Source organism: Mytilus californianus, unplaced genomic scaffold (genome assembly GCF_021869535.1).
Source record: "Mytilus californianus isolate M0D057914Y unplaced genomic scaffold, xbMytCali1.0.p SCAF_12, whole genome shotgun sequence".
Lineage (NCBI taxonomy): Eukaryota > Metazoa > Mollusca > Bivalvia > Mytilida > Mytilidae > Mytilus > Mytilus californianus.
In genome coordinates this window covers 48,613,386-48,634,501 of record NW_026262604.1, presented here as the reverse complement: position 1 = coordinate 48,634,501, position 21,116 = coordinate 48,613,386, and the positions used below count along the sequence as shown (strand labels likewise).

At 31.8% G+C, this 21,116-nt stretch overlaps 1 protein-coding gene across 1 annotated transcript; it reads left to right on the top strand.

Annotated features, from left to right (window-relative positions):
• Positions 1-459: 459 nt before the first annotated feature.
• LOC127721943 (uncharacterized) lies at positions 460-19,787 on the top strand. Its single transcript, XM_052228790.1, has 5 exons — positions 460-965; positions 1,843-1,942; positions 11,151-11,330; positions 12,590-12,769; positions 19,547-19,787. The coding sequence occupies exons 1-5, from the start codon at positions 609-611 to the stop codon at positions 19,753-19,755; spliced, it is 1,026 nt and encodes a 341-aa protein (XP_052084750.1). The 5' UTR covers positions 460-608; the 3' UTR covers positions 19,756-19,787.
• Positions 19,788-21,116: the final 1,329 nt, after the last annotated feature.

The window sequence follows — 21,116 nt, the reverse complement described above, 5'->3', positions numbered from 1 at the left end:
TTCTTTTTATTACATTGGCAAATGCTTTTTTTTATGAAATTAAAGTAGAAAATGTAAGGAACTATATCTTTTTCTACGCATTCACAATTTGTTTTGATCCGACGTTATCGACGTCTTGACAACGCCTATTGTTGTATGACGTCAGAGGAGTGAAATAACCACGTTTATTTCACATGTGAAATTATCGGTTTTTATTTCACTGGGAAATCAATGTAATTCATTGCAACCAATGTAATAAATGTATTTAGCATCAATATTATCTAATATTGCTTATTTCATAACACTTCGTTTACGCATCAAATAATTATCGAAATTATAAATATAATATAAGAGATGATTGGCATTAGCATTGAGATATTACCTGGAACGTAATTAAACGTTTCCAGTGTTGCTATGGTCGGCGTCATTGAAACCATTGAAAACTTTAAACATGATAAATATTTAACATTAATAATATTTCCAATAAGTGATTTGAAGATTTGAAACGAAAGCAAGTCATCCGTTTTCTGGTAAACTTTAGACGAATATATAGTTTCTGTTATCAAAAGGTAATGCATACAAAAAAATAATTTCTTTCGTTTGACGGAAAAGTTAAGAAGAGTTGATAAATGAGGATGCATTTAAAACATTCAGTATTATTTATTTTCATCCAGTTCACAGAAATAATTTACTGTTTGACTATAAATGACGTTTGCTCGGCTGATGATGACACGTGCAAAAAACCAAATCTTCCTGGAGTCGGTAAGATCGAAAAGGGTAAATGTTCCTTGACAGGAGTACTTCTTAGATTTCGCCAGCTATCACTGCTTGAATGTGCTAAGGAATGTTTCATTACGTCAAACTGCACGTCTATTAATTACAGACAAAATTGGAAATTATGTGACCTTGTGATGTCCAATGCCATTGGAAACGAAATTGCCGACGACTCGACCTGTATCAAAAGTAATATAACAACATGGGAAAAGGTATTTCACACGTTATCTTTATCATATCTTATAGAAACTCCTAATTATATCATATAATCTTTAAGTTATTGTCTCTTTTCTATTGCATTTGATACCAACATAAACGGTACCAACTTTGTTCCACCATAGGCGCATTCGTTTACAAGTTTACAAGAATTATCATTGACATGATCATAATTATAAATTAACTGTTAACAAAACTGTGAATTGTTTTTAAAACAATAAAGGATTTTCTATCACAGGAATAGATTATCTTAGCTGTATTTGGCAAAAACTTTTGGAATTCTAGTTCCTCAATGCTCTTCAACTTTGTTTTTTATTTGACCTTTTAAGCTTTTTTGATTCGAGCGTCACTGATGAGTCTTTTGTAGACGAAACGCGCGTCTGACGTATATTTGCTTCGGATATCTTTATTTTCGACAATGTTTGTCTCTTCAGTGACGATCGAATACAAAATATTTGAGATTTAAGATTTAATACATGCAAGTTTTGCTTGATGTTGAAACACGAAGTAATTTTATTCAAGCAACTATGCTTAATATATCTTTATATTACTTTATATAATTATCATTTTTCTTTTAAAAACTTTCAGTGTTTTTTTTATCAGATGTAAATACAACTTTATTATAATAAAAAATATTATTTACCTCAAATTTCGCATTTACCATGAACAATAAAATTTGTGAATTGCAAGTATAACTAGGAGACGTTTGTGTTGGACTGATAATTTTCTATTGCGGTGTTTGTTTCATTAACGTTGATTGTGCCTTTACAAATTGTAACTTTTTAAGGCAATTTTATTTATTTTCTTTATTCCAACAATGCAAAAATGTATGATGCCAATGCTGCATTAATATGATGATTTATTTGTAATCAGTTTCAGTCATTGGCAGGAAAATGTGCATACCACAACTGCGAAGAAGGGCAAAAGTGCAAAATCAATGCCAATAACAATAGATTTAAATGCGTTGAAGCATGTAAGTTTTATTCTTATTATTTATTTGCAATCAGTATTTTACTGGTAATATTGATAAAAGTAAAGTGGGAACTGCATAAATAGGACAGCAACCAGACGGTACTTGAATACGTCTTATCCGTTGGAAATGATATATTTACAATGCAAAGTCTTCAGCCGCTTGATAAAGGACATTTCGTTTCGAATTTTCCTTAGAGCTCGGTATTTTTGTTATTTTACTTTTTTCAGGATAATAACTTTAATGATTTAACAGAGATCATTTCTGACAAGTGCTTTCATTTAATAAGCTGATATCTTATTTTGTAATGGATTGTTTTGAACAATGTAAAAACAAATCATTGTTTTTAAAGATCTTCAAAAGATATCAACTTTTTTTTTATTTCTGTGTAAACGGAAATTATATAGAAAATATTCTTTTATTTTAAGTGACGGGAAAAGAACTGCGCTTAATTATTTGTTAAACATTGTTTGAGCTTATTTAAGTTTCGACAAAATAAAGGAACTATACTGTACTTTCAACATTTGATCTGTAATAGAACGTTAATCGATAGCAATATTGTAAAAATGTCATACTCTCAATGAACCATGCCAACAACTTTTCAGAATGGTCCATATGTAAACTGTTATAATGCAGAATTTTAATTTCTTCTACTTTTTCTAATTTGTCAGTGGAAATAAGCCCTTCCAAAGGTCCATCGAGTTTTCAGATTCCACTAGCGTATACATATTGTATACTTATTCCCGTTTAGAATATACATAAAAAAATTGGTCACACCATAAAGTTACGCGCGTTTTACACAGTTACGGGCATCTCTACATTTTCTACAAGAAGTTACCAATACTATCACAATATTTCAGTTTCCTTTCTCTGGTCTTTTTATTTTTATTATATAACTGCACGTGCATCTTAATTATATATTTGATGATGAAATAAGATGATGAAATTGAAATATTCACTTCAGTTCATGGATAACTTCTATCAAATGAGAACATGTTTCATGGGAACTGAAAATTAAGACATACGTGCTAAAACACCCAAAACTCGAAAAATGGATAGTCGAAAACAGCACACAAAGGAGTCTCTTTTTTTATTACCTCTGATCCCAAATAACTATAAGCATGATTAAGTTGACTTACATCTTTTGGCTTATCAGAGTGTTCTAGAGGTCCTAGCATATCTTCGTCAGGTTGTAAAGACTCAACAATCTATTTCGGCAGTGAATAAAAAGATAATCATATCTTTTCATTACAACCTATGCAAACACTGCCTTGTATCATGATCTATTAATACCTGTGAAATTTTTCAAAATATTTTCCCTTCTCAGGGCTGACTGGGTTATATAAATATAGAATAAACCGCTAGTAAAGCGAATGCTTCAGAGGAGAATTCGTTTACTCTACGGAATGTATACATTCCACACACTCTGAACATTAAGAACTCTTTAACGGGTTTGTAGGTAGCCTGTTGAAAGGCACATTTCTGTTCTTAAACAAACAAACCCGCATTTCTAGCCATAGACGAAATTCTCGTCCTTCATCCACGTCAATTCATAATTGCAAAACTTACATATTGTCTTTATTATCAGTTTGTTCTCATCATGAATATGCATGATATAATTGCCACTAAACATCCAACAATCAGTCAATCAAACTATTTTCATATTTTTCTCTGCTCTATATCACAAACTTCTGTATTGTTTGTAGATTTTCTTTTTTGTTTGTAAATTTTTGTTCTATTGTAAAAAAAACTTTTTTCCTGCTGCGATCATTAAAAGAACATCATAAAATGACGCTCTGAAATAAGGAGTGAGTACATACATGACGTAGTTTCACTGTAAAGTTCTAATTATAGTAAGAAAAACTTTCCCTTCGGGTTTTTAAACAATGAACTTAATTTTAATGAACCATTAATATTATTTCTTTGCACGATATTGCTTTTGTGTTCATGTATCTGATTAATAATTTTTCTGCAAATGACCGGAAACTAAAAAGGCAATTTGTTGAATTGTGTTAACAATTATTTTACAAAAAGACTAGGTATTTTTTGTCATTTCATTTAATGCCTTTCAAGGTTAAGCATTTGATAAATTGCCTGAAAATTCATGCATTTTTCAAAACGCCTAAATGTAGAATATTCTTGTAACACATGTAAAACTCATCAAATATATCAATAGGTAAGAGTAACAACAAATCTCTGCACTCTGTTCGATGTTTCCTTTTGATATGTCTTTTTTTCTGCCTTTGTTTTTTTGTTTTTTGTTTTATATCATTGGACAATTTCATACCATATTTGGGACCCCAGTAGGGTACCCCTTACTTAAGTCACGTTAAAACAATTGCCCTAGGATACCAGGTCACTTCTTACCAAACTATACAGTTCTGAACTGATATGATACTCGACGATGACCATTTCTAAAGGTCACAAGTCCTTTTAATAGAAACGTCAGATTGCAAGGTTGCCCGCCAAAACCACAAGGCGGTATTCTTTCTGTAAGATGTGATTTAAAAAAAACCACTTGATTAGAAAATGTGGCATAGGTGTTGGATAGTAGTCGCAGTTTTGTAGTCGTTGCTATCATCATTTAATTTAAATATAAACATAAGAAAATGCGGAGTGGAATTTATCAACTATGATATTCCAATGAGCAAACCCTATACCACAAGGCAAAAGGTAAAATCACAAAAATACTGAACTCCGAGGAAAATTCAAAAAGGAAAGTCCCCAATCGAATGGCAAAACCAAAAGTTCAAACACATCAAACGAATAGATAACAACTGTCATATTCCTGACTTGGTACAGGCATTTTCTTATGTAGAAAATGGTGGATTGAACCTGGTTTTAAAGCTAGCTAAACCTCTCACTTGTATGACAGTCGCATCAAATTCCATTATATTGACAACGATGTGTGAACAAAACAAACAAAAACAATAGGTAAAAATGTCACAAATAGGGGTAAATAGTCTAATTCGGTAGGTCAGATTCGTGAAAAAGGAACGGGATTGTAGTTAAGACATAAGAAATATATCCGATAGCATCTGTGAAACGGATATTCCATAACGGTCAACCAACTCGTGATGGCGTCCGTAAAATTTACAAAGTGATGATTTCAACTTCACCATTTGGAACTCTTGGTTTAAAAATGAAAATTCACACAATTGGTAATCTGAAATCATCTCTTTTGTCGTAAAGTTTTGTTTTCAACCGACCCTCATAATCAATTTCTAGATATAAGTCATAATCAAATGGCAAAATCAAGAGCTCAAACACATCAAACGAATGGATAACAACTGTCATATTCCTGACTTGGTACAGGCATTTTCTTATGTAGAAAATGGTGGATTAAACCTGGTTTTATAGCTAGCTAAACCTCTCACTCGTATGACAGTTGCATCAAATTCCATTATATTGACAACGATGCGTGAACAAAACAAACAGACACAAAAGGTAAAAATGTCAAAAAAAAGGGTTACAGCAGTCAACATTGTGTTATCATCTTAATCACTATAAAAACAAACAAATGTAACGAAGAAGCACAAAAAGGCATTCATCAAATTTAACATCCTCATTTAGCTTATATTATACGATTTTATTTATCTATGTAAAATCCACCCATAAAGGATGGAAGGTTTTAAGTACTGGCGTAAAATCGCGCGTTTGAAATTCGCACAGGTAGACATAAAATAATTTTGTCGTTCAAAGTATGAAGAGATACATAAATACAGGGTCACGTCAAATGTATATCACAAAAAACAGACTTAACAATAAAAGTAATATTAATAAATAAAATAATTTTGTCGTTCAAAGTATGACGGGATACATAAGCACAGAGTCACGTCAAATGGATATCTCAAAAAACAGACTTAACAGTAAAAGTAAAATTAAAAAAGACAAATAAAAGAATACTATAACACGTTATTAAGATGATAAACAACGTCAGTACGCAAAATCTATACTTCAAGACCATCGTGTATTATTTGTGAAGTTGATACAGAATATTTATCAACAAGTTCTTGGTACCTTCCTATTAACTTTTTTTAGAAAAAGGACAAGACGTTCTTTGACATACCCCTGGTTCATCAACTTTCTGCTCAGACACTGATGACGTTTTACAAAGTCTGAGTAGGAGCTGCAAGCTCTTGAATACCGAATAAGTTGGGAAATGTATATCCCATATGCAGGTGAAGTTGGTATATTGCTACTAAGGTGGGGAAAATTGATAATTTCAAAATTAAAATCGTCTCGTTTGTCATCGATTCTGGTACTGAGATGACTGTGTATGTCAAATTCGAGGTATAAGTCTAAAAATGAGGCGGGGGAAGCCGTGTCTGTTGTTTCTTTAATTTCTAGTTCTCTGGTGGATATATTAATGGAACCCAATCAGAAAAGTTCGGATTGTTAATGGAAAGAACATCATCAATATATCTGAAAGTGAATAACACAAGCTATAACATTTGAAAAGCCTTTTCAAAATACAATTTGAAGACCTATCGCTGCAACCATGCAAAGTAAAGTAAGCTTAACCGACCAAAGTACAACTACGGGAATGTTTAACGACCCAGACTTTCAATAAGTTTATCTTCTTTTTCATTATTAATATTTTCAAAGTAGTCATTTAAACACACATATTTGTAACATCCGCGATTAATACCGTGGAGGTTTTTTTTTCGTTATCGTAATTGGAAATGAGATACGCAAGTCAGCCCATTGAACTTCGCCTACGAATCAGGAATATCATTGCGCTTTTTAATAAATTATTCAGCCTGATATAATATATATCATTTAAATTTTGTGCAAGTAAATGATTTTGATCTTATATTAAACCAATGGAGATTATCCTATCTATCATTTGCATCATATCCGTATAACTTCGATTTAAAATTGCAAATTAATTTAATTCGTATGACTGATTGTTCTAAAATGTCAATGATGAATAGGTTAAAACTGATGCAAGCGCGTCATTCGGTTTATCGATTACTCAGTCCGTTAATCGGTGTTTACATTAAGTAACATGGGAGAACCGTCCATTGATCGAGAAGACTACGGTCTGTTGAGAGAATTTAGAATTTGACTGATTTCTTGAAGAATAAAACAGGAACAAAAACAAAGAATACCGTTAGGTCATAAATGATCAATAAAATATAAAAAAAACTTTCTTTAGAGCGTCCTCAAAATTTTACCTTCCATATGAGTTTTGCGAGTTTTCATGCGCATGAGTAGATAGTGCACATATAATTCAAATATAATTAATATTAGATTAATCTACTTTATAAAAACTGACAAACGATAAGTAGTAGGGATTGCAATATGTTATAACTATTTTCAAGGTATTATTCCACTTGCAAGAAACTGCGTTATATAGATGATTACTCCAAGCTCTTTGCGCTCCAACCCTTCTACCGCTTTTGTTCATCAAATAAGTATGGGAAAATTAATAGTAAAGATAGTTAAATATCAATATATGTTCAAAACAATATTCATTAATATAGTGTTAGTAACATATTCTAATTATTCTATTAAAGTAAGGAAATCACCGTGAAGTAGGTACGTAAATTTATATTTGAGCTTGTCTACGCAGTCACGATGCATTTTTGTAAATAGTTATAAAATTTCTGATTTCTATTCTAAGTACTTTATCTATGCTAATTTCAATTCATTTTATCTATCAAATATAAAGGAGCTTGGAAGAATAAACCAAACATTTTACCCATTCTTTCTCTTTATTCAATAAACTATTTTCATTTTACCGACTTGTCTGATGTAGTGGGAATGTGTGAAACATTTGTTACTAAAAACACTACAGATAATGGATTAGAAATACCTGGTTATTTATCTGAAAGAAAAGACAGAACTTCCCAGGGTGGGAGTGGTTTGATTGTTTATTTTTCTGAAAAAATTAAATTTTCAAGACAAAACAACATTGAAATAGGAGGTCTTGAAACAATGTGGTTTGAAGTAAAACCAGATTATAAAAAATCATTTTACTATGTTTTGTGTACAGACCTCCAAAGTCAACAATAGACTGGATTGATGATTTTGAAAAAGAACTAGGAATGGCAGTGACCATTAATTCAGATATAATATTATTGGGTGATTTTAATATGAATTTTTAAGCACCAAGCAAACCTCCTCAAAAATGGCTGAGTGCTTTAGAATCATTCAATCTTCAACAATTGATTGTAGATGCTACAAGGGTCACAAAGGATTCTAGTACATTTATTGATCATATCTATGTCTGTTATTTAGATAAGGTACATGAATCACATGTCTGTAAATATGCAATTAGTGACCATTATCCTATTTGTTTAACAAGGAAAGAAGGTAACAAAGACAAAAAGAATACACACAGTACAATCACATAAAGGAATTTCCAAAAATTTGACCAAAATGAATTTCTATTAGACATACATAGTACACCTTTTTATAAAATTGAATTTGAAGACAATCCTTTTATCTGTCTCCATTTATTTTATGATATGTTGAACAAAGTTTTAGATAAACATGCTCCTGTTGTTGAAAAGAGAGTTAAAAAGGATAGGCAACCTGATTGGTATAATAGTGAAATTATGTATGCTAGGAACATGAGGGATAAATATAATGCACTTGGATTGTGGAGTGAATATAGATTTTGGAGAAATAAAACTAAACAAATAATAGAAAACTCAAGAAAGAATTATTATTAAAACATGGTAAAAGACTCTCCTGACGCAAAATCTTTATGGAAATGCCTTCATAGTCTGAACCCTAAGGTAAAACAATCCTCACATGAGTTAATTACAGATGAGAACAATACAACAACAAATAATAAAAAAATATTGCAGATGCCTTTAATAACTTTTTTACTTCCTGTGCTGGAAAACTAAGAGAGCAAAGAGACATTACATCTGTTGACAAGGCAGATTTCAATAATCTTAGCACATTCATTAAAAATCAATTAAATCAACAAAAACATGAGAAATTTACCATACCACCAATAAAGATAAATGAGCTATCTGATGAGTTAACCAAACTTGATGTAAATAAATCACAGGGAACTGATAATATTGGACCCCAAATCCTTAAAATAAGTGCCCCATATATTGCATCTCCTCTCACATATATATTCAACAGAATGATACATACTGGTATATATCCTTCCTACTGAAAAACGCTAACGTAACACCAATTTACAAAGATGGTGACAAGGTTTTAGCAACAAATTACAGACCCATATCTGTTCTTCCATCTCTATCAAAAGTATTAGAAAGGCGTGTCTCAAATAACATGTAGAAGTACTTGTCTAAATTTAAACTTTTACATCAGGTTTCAGGCCACATCATTATTGTCAAACTGCATTTATTGATATCATAGACAAATGGCTGCAAGAAATGAATGATGGTAATTTAAACCTAGCAATACTGTTGGACTTCAAAAAAGCATTTGATCTTGTAGGTCATGACATTCTTTGCTTAAATCTTGCTATTTATGGATTCAGTGAGTCTGCAGTAGGTTTTTCAGGTCATACCTAAGTAATAGAACACAGCAAGTAAACATTTGCAATATTAATTCTGATAAAAAAAGATGTGAAATTTGGTGTTCCCCAAGGATCTATACTAGGTCCTCTATTATTTGTCTTATTTATAAATGACCTTCCCCTTTGCATTAAAAATTGTAAAACAGACTTGTATGCAGATGATACTAGTCTTCATAAATCCGGGAAAAACATAGAAAATTTACATGATGATGTACAAGAGAATTTATGCAGAGTTGAAGAATGGTGCAAAATGAATAATATGTTCATCAATACTAAAAATAAAAAAACAAAATGTTTAGTTACTGGAACAAGTCAGAAGTTATCAACTCAATCGTTTCAACCAACTTTACAAATAAATTCAGAAACACTACAAAATTCATCATGTGCAAAATTATTATGTATTAAAATTGACAGCACACTTAGCTGGACAAATCAAATTGATCAAATTTGTGCTAACATTTCATCAAGAATATACCTTCTTTCTAAATTAAAGAAACTTTTAGATATTAATGCCAGGATAGCATATTATAATGGGTATATTCTGCCGCTCATCGATTACTGCTGTATTGTTTTGGGAGAATGTAAAAATGAAGGGATAATAAGAATATTAAAACTTCAAAAAAGAGCAGCAAGATTAATTCTTGATGCAGACCCTTTATCCCCATCTACCCCCTTATTTAAAGAACTTGGATGGATGACAGTAGAAAACAGAATCAAATACTATAAATATTTACTGCTTTATAAATGTATGCGGAAAGAAGCACCACAGTACCTACTTCAACTTATATCTGTTAATAATCCTTATGCTTTTTAAAGTGGTGTTACTCAAGGTAATTTGATAATTCCTTAGCCAAAAACTGAACTGTTTATAAAAAATCTTTTGCTTATTTTGGATCAGTTTTATGGAACGGACTACCATATGAAATGCGTAAAGTGCAAAACACTTTTTCTTTTAAACAAATTATAAAACGATACTTGAGGCAGTCTCAATATTCAGTCTTGAAATGATTGCAACTATTACTTTTTTAGAATGTATGATTTTGATTTGTATATAATATCTATTTACTACATGCAATCTGTAACTGTTTTATATGTTCTAATGGTACATGTACATTGAACTATCATGACTATACGATTGTGTTAATATGTTGTATGTTTGTTTGTTTGTGTTTTTTTTCTTTTATTATTTTTTTACTTGTATTGTATATGATGGCCTCAGGGAAGATTAGTAATTGTAACTAACTGTGTTTATCCTCTTTAAATAAAGAATTTATTATTATTATTATTATTATTATTATTATTATTATTATTATTATTATTATTATTATTATTACTTTTGACTCCAGAGGTTATCATTTTTCAATAGGTAATCCATCCCTGACCGTATCAAACCAAATACTTTTGCTGCTCCGCTTAGCACGCGGAATTAAGGAATAAGATCAAAGACTTATCGATTCGGAGTCAGAGTAGTATGTCCGGGTAGGGTGATTTGTCTTCTGTGAAAAAAATAGGCTCAGGGAGTCGGTATTGTACAAGTAATAGTTCATATTCATATCTCTTTAATATTTTTTTGTATGCATTAAATTTGCCGCTTGACGTAAAACAACCATCCACCATCATCATGTTCTTTGTGGTGTTTGTTTGCAGTCAAATTGATGTATACATCACACCTCCTTTTATCTATATTCAATACTGCAGATTGTAAAGGTTTACCCAATACACCACATGCTGAACTCCAAGAGCCGTTCGGACTGCGACGGAATCTAGATACTGGAAACAAATATAAATGTAACAATGGATATAACATGGAGGGAAAACCGTTCGCCGTCTGCAAAAGTCCTGGGCATTGGAAAGTATTGTTTAATTGCACCACGAAAGGTAAATTATTATTAACATAGGCCAAAGGTAAAATGGTGTAAATATGCAACAAACATAAAATGATACCCAGTAATGGCGGATAAATAGCAATAAGGTGTATTGGATAAAATATTCTATTACCCCATCAAAAAGGGTGTATTCTTATGATGAACTTAATACTTTGACAGAGCCTAGAGGTTTATACCAACTACAAACAGTATAGGTTTGAAATTATCATCAATAGAATTTACCATACATCAGTCGTTCTTACTGTCACGGTTCTAACGGTCATGGTTCTATTCACGGTTCAAACGGTCATGGTTCTATTCACGGTTCTTACGGTCACGGTTCTAACGATCATGGTTCTATTCACGGTTCTAAAGATCATGGTTCTAACGGTCACGGTTCTAACGGTCATGGTTCTAACGGTCACGGTTCTAACGGTCACGGTTCTAACGGTCATGGTTCTATTCACAGTTCTAACGGGCACGGTTCTAACGGTCATGGTTCCATTCACGCTTCAACGGGCACGGTTCTAACGGTCATGGTTCTATTCACGGATCTAACGGTCATGGTTCTATTCACAGTTCTAACGGTCACGGCTCTATTCACGGTTCTAAAGGTCATTGTAATAACGATGAGATTTAACGAGTTTCATTCGTTCGTAATTGCTCAACATGTACACCTCATAATATCGTAGTAAAAAGAACATTCGTTAAATAACTACACAGTATATAATTTGTATAATCGTTCCTTTCGAAATGACGAAACGTACACCAATACTAAATGATCTCTGGTTAAGTACAGTGTATCCACCAAACACATTCTTTTATTGGGACATATAAAACAAAACGGTTCTATTGATTAGCGAAACTTTTGAGCAAACCTTAATTGCAGAAATGACTCATCAATGACAATTATAAAAATGAAATATTGACTTCAAAGGATTGGGATTCTTTGTACAGGTGTTTCATAACTGCATTATAAGTTGCAGATGTCGTTTTTGTAAATTTGTTTTGTTGTATACCGGTTGCCATTTTTATTTCTTTAAATTGACATGTTGCTAAAAATTTCACATATAAATGAAGAAAAATTTGCGAAACTGAAATGAGACAGAAACCCAACGACATATATAAACAAAAAAGCCTATAGACTCTTGAAGTTAACATACTTCTTCAACAATAGACCAGCATCTATACAATACGTTTAAATCGCATAGAACAAGGAATAGTTGTGAATATATCAAACAGAGAATATATACAATTTTTATTATTCAATAGCTGCGTGCAGTGCAGAGGGATATAAGTATGACATGAACACGACCACATGTATAAAACTTGTAAAAGCTGATAAATCTTATTGGGATAATGCAAAGGAAACTTGTCAACAACAACCAGGCGGGGATTTAGTTAGCATAACAACAAAGGAAAAATGGTATTATGTCATAGAATATCTAAAAGGTAACTCAACAAATATATTAATATACTAGTTTATTATCTGAACTGTGCTGTTTAGTAAGTCATTGACGTGGTTACTCTTAAGTCATTGACATCAAAGTATTTTATTATAATTCAACATAACATTTTCATATGAACAATATCAAACCTCACGCAAGTACGCTGTCCCTTGCATAAAATTAATCAGATAGGCAGACAATGGAAGAGTACTTTCTTTGACAACCACTGAAAAAACTTTATGATGTTTATAATTAAAAACAATAGATCCAGCAATTTTTATATGCACTGTTTTCTTACTTTTATCTTGCAGTATGAAAACCACAGACAGTTAGGTATTCAAAAGTCAATAAATTGTTCAATTCCTAAATGAAATGCATTGTTAAGACTTATGAGTTTAACAGTGGTATAGTGATATACTCCGTCTTTCTAAACCTTGGTAAAGCAAAAGTTTTAATTCCCTACAAAAACTCATTAATCACCATAGACGTTTATAAGAGGGCAAATATATATGTGAATCTCTAAAAACAAAGTATGGTCGTTGTAAAACGTTAATGTTTCAATATATTCACTTATTCATATAATAGTCTAATATACTAGAGCTAAATCTTTTAATCATCAGCAAAATATTAGAACAATAATTCTCTTACTATTTGTGCAATAAACCATGATGCAAAGACAACTCGTGAACTACAACCAAGCGGGGATTTGATTAACAACAAAGAATCGTTGGATATTATAACATGTATCATAACTGCATTATAAGATACAGATGTGTTTTTGTAAACTTATTTTGTTGTACACCGGTTCCGATTTTTATTTCTCTACATTGACACATCTGTGCAAAGTATATCAATCCTTTGAACTAAATAAATGCATTTAAATAATTGTAATACATGAGTCGTTTATGCATTTTATGTTTGCTCAGAAGTTTCGCTAATCGATAGATTTTCTATATGTTCTATTCAAACCATGTGTTTGATAGATACACAACTAGTATCGAGAATGCGACATGTCAATGTAGAGAAATAAAAATGGGAACCGGTGTACAACAATATAAGTTTACAAAAAGACATCTGCATCTTATAAAGCAGTTATGACACATCTGTGCAAAGTATATCAATCCTTTGAACTAAATAAATTCATTTAAATAATTGTCACAAATGAGTTGTATGTGTATGCATTTTATGTTTGCACAGAAGTTTCGCTAATCGCTTGATTTTTTTTATATGTTCTATTGTAAGTAAGTACACAACTAGTATCGTGATAGAATAAAATTGTAATGATATTATGGATATTATATGGTGGATATTATTGTGTGATTTTCCGCTAAATATATCCAGAATACTTGGAAATGCTGTATTCAAATATATGTGAATCCAACTTTATCCTTTTATATTGATATTTACAATTCTAAATTTTGAAAGGTTAACTATCTCTAGTTAAAAACATATCTGTCGCAACAGAATATTGTAGTAGAATCCAAATAGTTAAATCAAGCATCAATAAACAAGAGACCATTATATATACGACTTTATTTGTGTAGTTTGAAATTAGCACTTAATAATGATGATGCGTCTGAAATATGTCTTTATTTACTTCTACAAGGAACGGTCAAAACTAAAATTTGAAACCCATGATTGTATAAATACACGATGAGCTAGACTTTAAAAATTATTCCTTATTCGTTTTTTGCACGTTGCTCCTTTCTCATGATTTTGGTTTTTTTTTCCATTTCGAGTCTGTGGTATTAGTCCCGGGTTCGTAGAATTGAATTAACCCTGGGAGCGCATATATACCAGTTTCTGCGCTCGACTCATACCCTGTTACTTATTCGCTCCTTATTCACTTTTTATATATTGCTCAACTTTAATGATTCTTTTTATTTTATTTTCTTGTCTCTGATGTAAGTCATTGGTTGGTGGAGGTAAAATTACCCTATTAGTGCGTATGTACTCGTTTCCGCGCTAGATTGATTATTTACTTATTCGTTACTTATTCGCTTTTGATACGTTGACACCTTTTAATGTCTTTAAAGACAATAAGATAGAAAAAATCATTAAAGATGGGCAAAATATAAATAGTGAATAAAGAACAAATAATTAGCGAATAAGTAACCGGGTAGGACTCGGGCGCAGAAATTGGTATATATGCGCTAACAGGGTTATTTCAATTTCACGAACCCCGGACTAACAGCACAGACTCAAAATGAAAAGAAAGCATAAAAAAATAGCAACGTATAAAAAGCGAAAAAGGAACGAATAGGTAGCGAACACGTAACAGGGTATCAGGCGAGCGACGGGGACATAGGCGCCAACAGAATATTTCTACTCTACGAACCCATAGCTAACACCAAAGACAAGAAAATGACAGAAAAAAACCCATTAAAAACTGGAAACGTATATAAAGCGAAGGAACCAATAAGTAGCAAATAAGTTACAGGGTATCAGTCGAGTGCAGAAACTTGTACATATGCGCTTATAGGGTTGTGTCAACTATTCGAGCACAGAACAATCAGCCGAGATATGAAAAGAAAAAACAAAGAAATCACTTAAAATGGGCAACGTGAAAAACACGATTAAGGAACGAATAAGAAACAGGGTACCAGTTTAGCGCGGAGATGGGGACATACGCACGAACAGGATAGTTTTACCTCTACGAACCCATAACTAACACAAGGGACAAGAAATTAACAGAAAATGAATCATTAAAAGTGGCAAAGTTTAAAAAACGAACTAGGAACGAATAAGTAGATAATAAGTAACAGGATATCAGGCGAGCGCGGAGACGGGGATATACGCGCCAACAGGATAATTTTACCTTTACGAACCCATAACTAACACCAGAGACAAGAAAATAACAGAAAATAAATCATTAAAAAGAAGCAACGTATAAGTAGCGAATAAGTATCAGGGTATCAGTCGAGCGCGGAAACGGGTACATACGCGGTAACAGGTTTAGTTAAAGTTAAAACATATTTTATTTGCGAAGTAGCAAAATGGATTGGACACAAGTTATAAAAACATTAGTGAAGTCCTCTCCCTATACAAATATAAACACAAAATACATAAGATAATGATGAAAAACATAGTAGGAATGCATGTAATACAAACCAAAAAAACAATATAATATGGAATGTTATATAAAACTGGACTGGAGTGAAGTGTGAGAAAGTAGGAATTCAGAATTTTAATTGAATGTTCTAAATCTTTGTGTAATTCTGATATCAGATTGTACAGACTCAAAAATTTCTTTGTTTTGCTGAAATGAAAGGTCACCGTCACCAGCCAACAGAATGTCCATTGATATAGCATATCTTTCTTATATTTAAAAAAAAACAATATTTCTCATGCTTCGTTGTGAAAAGGGCACTCGACAAAATAGTGATTACTATCTTCAACAGGATGGCCACAGCTGCAGGCGGGATTGAGTTTAATATTAACACGGTGCAGATCTGCATTTAAAGAATTGCACATATTTCTCAAACGTGTATGAATAATATTAAGTTTTCTATCAACACAACTAAAGTATGAGGGTGGCTGTATTAATTTAGATTTCATCTTTCGTTTGAATATATTTATATTTCAAGAAGTACGTATGTCGGGGTGTAGGCTTTTCCATTCAATAGTAGTAGATGGAAAAAAGGATTGCATGTCTGCTGATATCTAGTCCCTAACGGGGTACTACATGATTATTACTGTTTCGCAAATCATAATTTGATATTTGACCAACAAGTGGGGGCATTAAATCGCAGATATAATCAAGGGCAGTCCCATTATGTAAAGAATAGAACATATTGAGCTTTCTGGACTTTTTCTGTCCACTAGCAATTGCCAGCCTGTTTCAAAATATATAGCTTCCCGACTAGCAAACACGGGCAACCCAGCTACTATTCTTCCTGCTTCCAACTGAACATGTTCTATATTGTCAGAATCGTGTTGATTACAACCATCCCATAACTAACATGCATATTCCATAATTGGTCTTATAAATGTTAATTATATACGAACAAGATAATTTCTATTCAATACATATTTCATTTTTTTAAGAATGATTAATCTTGTGCTGCACAATTTATTATAATATTGAGAATGGAAATGGGGAATATGTCAAAGAGACAACAACCCGACCAAAGAGCAGATGTTTTCTATATGTGTATGGAATTTATCATTGGTATCAAAATTAATTTCTAAGTGTTTATGACAGAAGACAAATTCTACAGCCTGATTTTGAAATTCTATTCAATATTATCTGAGGAGGTATTACAGGAGAATATCATAGCCTTTGTCTGATTAAAATCAATTAACCAATCTTAAGACAATGTTGAGATTTGTTCTAAATCGCTGTTTAGACGTCCTCTATTGTGTAAGGGCTATTACAGGAATAAAAAAGGGATGTGTCATCAGCAAACAATTGAGTTAGACTTACAAAATTATCAGCTATGTCATTTACATAAATCAGGAATAGTAGGGGACCTAATAGAGAGCCTTGTGGAACTCCTGGATCAGTATTCTCTAAAGGCGAATATGAACTTGAAACAAAAACGCTTTGTTTTCTATTTTAAATATAACTTTCAAACCATTTGTACAGTTTTGTACATATCCTATAGTAAATTTCTATTAGCTGGTGAACGGTAGAATGACCTTGAATAACATATGACTGGAATTTGTATATTAAATTGTTTGCTATTAAGTGATTAAATACATTTTTAAATACAATTCTTTCAAATACTTTGCCCACTGCTGATAATAAAGAGATTGGTCTATAATTGGTAATCATTGATTTGTGTCCGGTTTTGAAAAGCGGCATGACAATAGCTGTTTTCCACTGATTAGGAAACTCTGCTTTTTCGAATGACAAATTATATAACAATGATAAAGGTACACTGACAGTATGACTTTTTTTTAACATTTGATGACTAATAGCTTCATTACCTGAACTGTTTTCCAATTCTAAAGTCTACAAAATATCAAGTACTTGATCTGAGGTTATATGAAAAATATTATTGTTGAATTTGATCTAGCCAGAAATTCTGGAGGTCTACTATTATTATTACACACAGCAGCTATGGAACAAAATAATTATTTAAAAGGCATGATTAATCGTAATTTTAAGTGACCAATTCGTCATTTTCATTGAGTAATATGAGTAGAATTACCCGATGTCTTTACCATTTTTTTTTTATTACGGACCAATACGATTTAGAATTTCCACAAACGAACTCATCCAACAAATTATTTGCGTTTAAGTAGAATTGGTCTTTTGTATATCGTTTTAAATTATTCCCATGATTTCTTTGCTTTTTATACCTTTTTAAATCAGGAATACTATTGGATCTACGAGCTTGTTTGTGTAGTCTATCACGTTTTCGTATTGCTCTTCGTAGGTTAGAATTAAACCAGATTTTATCATTTGGTCGTATTGTTACTTCTTTTTGTGCGATACAGTCATTAATATATTCAAGAAATTTATTTGTTAAATTTTTACAATTTTGATCCATAATATCTCCTTATTGTTATATTTTCAGCATACATTACCTATTCCCAATCAAAAGTAGCAATGAGCTCGTTCCATTTGTCAAAATCGGCATTTCGATAGTCCCAAATCATTCTTTTATAAGTAGTAGTATTTTTTGGCCTAGTGAGATTATTCAAGAATATGATAGTTTTATCATGATCACTTTACGTACGATTTATTTGTATTACATGGGAATCATAGACATCACATGAATCTGATACTAAAATAGAATATAACAAGGACTGTCGTGTGGCACAAAATCTGGTAACAGGTTAATTTCACCTCCACGAACCAATAACTAACACCAGAGACAAGAACATAACAGAAAAAACAATTTCTAAAAGATGCAACGATTAAAAAACAAATAAGGAACGAATAAGTAGCGAACAAGTAACAGGGTATCTGTCGTGCGCAGAGAATGCTACATACGCGCCGAATTAGTTATTTCACCTCCACGAACCAATAACTAATATACTAGGGGACTACGTATAAAAAGGGACAACGTATACAAAGCTAAAAATGAACCTATCAGTAGCGAATAAGGAACCAATAGGTAGCGAATAAGTAACAGGGTACCATTCGGACGCAGAAAATTCGCTCTTTATACGTTGTTAATTTTAATGATATTTTTCTTTTCATGTCTCTGATGTAATTTATGGGTTCGTTGAGTTGAAATAACCATGTTAGCTCATTTGTCAGGGAATGTGACAGTTGTTGAACTTTCGTTTGATGTGTTTGAGCTTTTAGTTTTGCCATTTGCTTAGGGACTTTCTGTTTGGAATTTTTTTCGGGAGTTTGGTATTTTTGTTATTTTACTTTTTGTTACAGCCTCTGCGCAAAGGAAGTTGAACACTTAGTTTCTAAATAATTTTCTGAGGTTATCAACGAAATATTAAAGAAATACTCGATATAGAATTTGACGGAGACGATGCACTGACAACTTGGATAAAGATACCCTATCTTTATATTGAAATAAAGCGGATGACAGGCTCATGGTTCTCAGATGTTTTGGCTATCTCATTTCATAGTACTTTATTTGTTGATTTCATATGCCACTTCGAAACTGATTTATCAATTTTCTAAATTTATCATATTTCTGTCTTTCACAAACGTGACAGTTGAGCCATTTTTTTTTCTCTCGTTCCAACTAGCTGTGTTAATAGTGTCCATAATTATCTAGATAAAGCTATAAATGTACATTAAATTAATATATATGTGATGAATTCGATTGGAAAGAAGTTTTTATTATTTATTATTTGTTTTCAGCGGCTGACATTGGATCGGAAAAAGTATGGATAGGTCTCAAAGATAAACATTGGATGAATGGCGTTGATTTTACAAAATTAGACGGCATTTTTGGTAGCCTCAGTAGCGCTAATGCTAATAAACCATGTGGTATGATAAAACAAAGTGAGCTGGATTATCACAAATGTCAACATAACAACATGTTCCTATGTGAAATACTTATAGCATAAAGTATATCAGCTGCTTTATTCTTAATGATTAAAACAATATTCTGTCTTTGTCATAAGATCGACAAATTATTATAATGTCAATGTTGTGTTTTAAGCCTAAATCTATCGTCGAAGTCATTTTTTGTAGGTATATGGGAAATGTTTTATCCGGAATAAGACATGCTCTTTAATGCCTTTTATTTGAATTATTGTTCAATTATGTTATAGTTAACCTTTCCGGAGTTTATTGGTGTGTATATATACCCAGCCTTTTAATTACATTTTGTACGTGTGTTTTTTGGTAAGGTTGTTGTTCATGTTTTGATGAGGTAATTTTTCCAATTTTTCCCTTATTTGCAAGAAGTGTGAAGACCTATCGAAATAATCAAAAGACAAAATTCAAATAAATTTTTACTGAAATCTGACAGAAGCATATTTTGTGAACATTTGAAGGATGCTATTTGAAACAGTTATTTCCATTTGGAAGGCTTTATCAATGTTTAAACGCAGCCTATCACTCAAACACTTAACATGAAGTTCTTTGGACTTATTGTGAGTGAGCTGGCGGAGTTTAAACACAGACATAAACTCGTTCAAAATTATCTTTATTTCTCTAACTTTTTCTTTATATCTTAAAATGAATAACAACCTTCCCCAATTTTGTTTTGATCAAATTATCTCATTCAAAGGCTTAAATGTGCAAATACTGTATCTGTTTTGGAAAGGCTATTGCTAAATGACCAGACTGTATTATAATATTCAATTTATAAGATGCGTTAACAGTTCACCGTAACAGTTTGACATGATAGAAAAATAGAAAAAAGAGGGCAAAAATATCATACGACATTCAAGTCATGAGTCGAAGGAACTAGGCAATACCAAATGTTAAGAAAAACAATCACACAGACTTTCAAAAGATCGTATGATTTTACATAATTTTAGAAATTCAAGGGGCCAAATACTGTTTCCTATAGTGTGTATATTGTTCAACACTGGAAAACATGAAATATTGTGTGCACAATTTCTTTGCTGGTAAAAATATTCTTTTGAAAAGTACATCAACAGTGTATCGTTGGGTTCATTGATGCTCATTGTTTTTAGTTTTATGTATATATTTTTTAATAAATACGTTTGTTTTTCCTATCTTTTGTCCTTACCAGTGTTTATATGTCTTTTTATTTTGACTTTTGATTGATTCTTTGATATCTTTTCTTGCGTACACCGATATTTGTAAATATAAAAATGTAAAAATTAATTGAACTCTAGAAAAAAAAAGATGAGCATATATATCGAAATGTCTATTAATGAAGACCGTTTGATGATTTCTAGAACTATATGGTTTTTTTTTTGGTTTCGAGTTTAGTTTTCGATCTTATTAATGT

What these genes read in the sequence shown, in the direction of transcription:
- LOC127721943 (XM_052228790.1), top strand. Translation starts at nt 609, where the DNA reads ATGAGGATGCATTTAAAACATTCAGTATTATTTATTTTCATCCAGTTC. An exon ending in ATATAACAACATGGGAAAAG is followed by an intron (nt 966 to 1,842) that starts GTATTTCACACG and finishes ATTTGTAATCAG; the next exon opens with TTTCAGTCATTGGCAGGAAA. An exon ending in TGTCATAGAATATCTAAAAG is followed by an intron (nt 12,770 to 19,546) that starts GTAACTCAACAA and finishes ATTTGTTTTCAG; the next exon opens with CGGCTGACATTGGATCGGAA.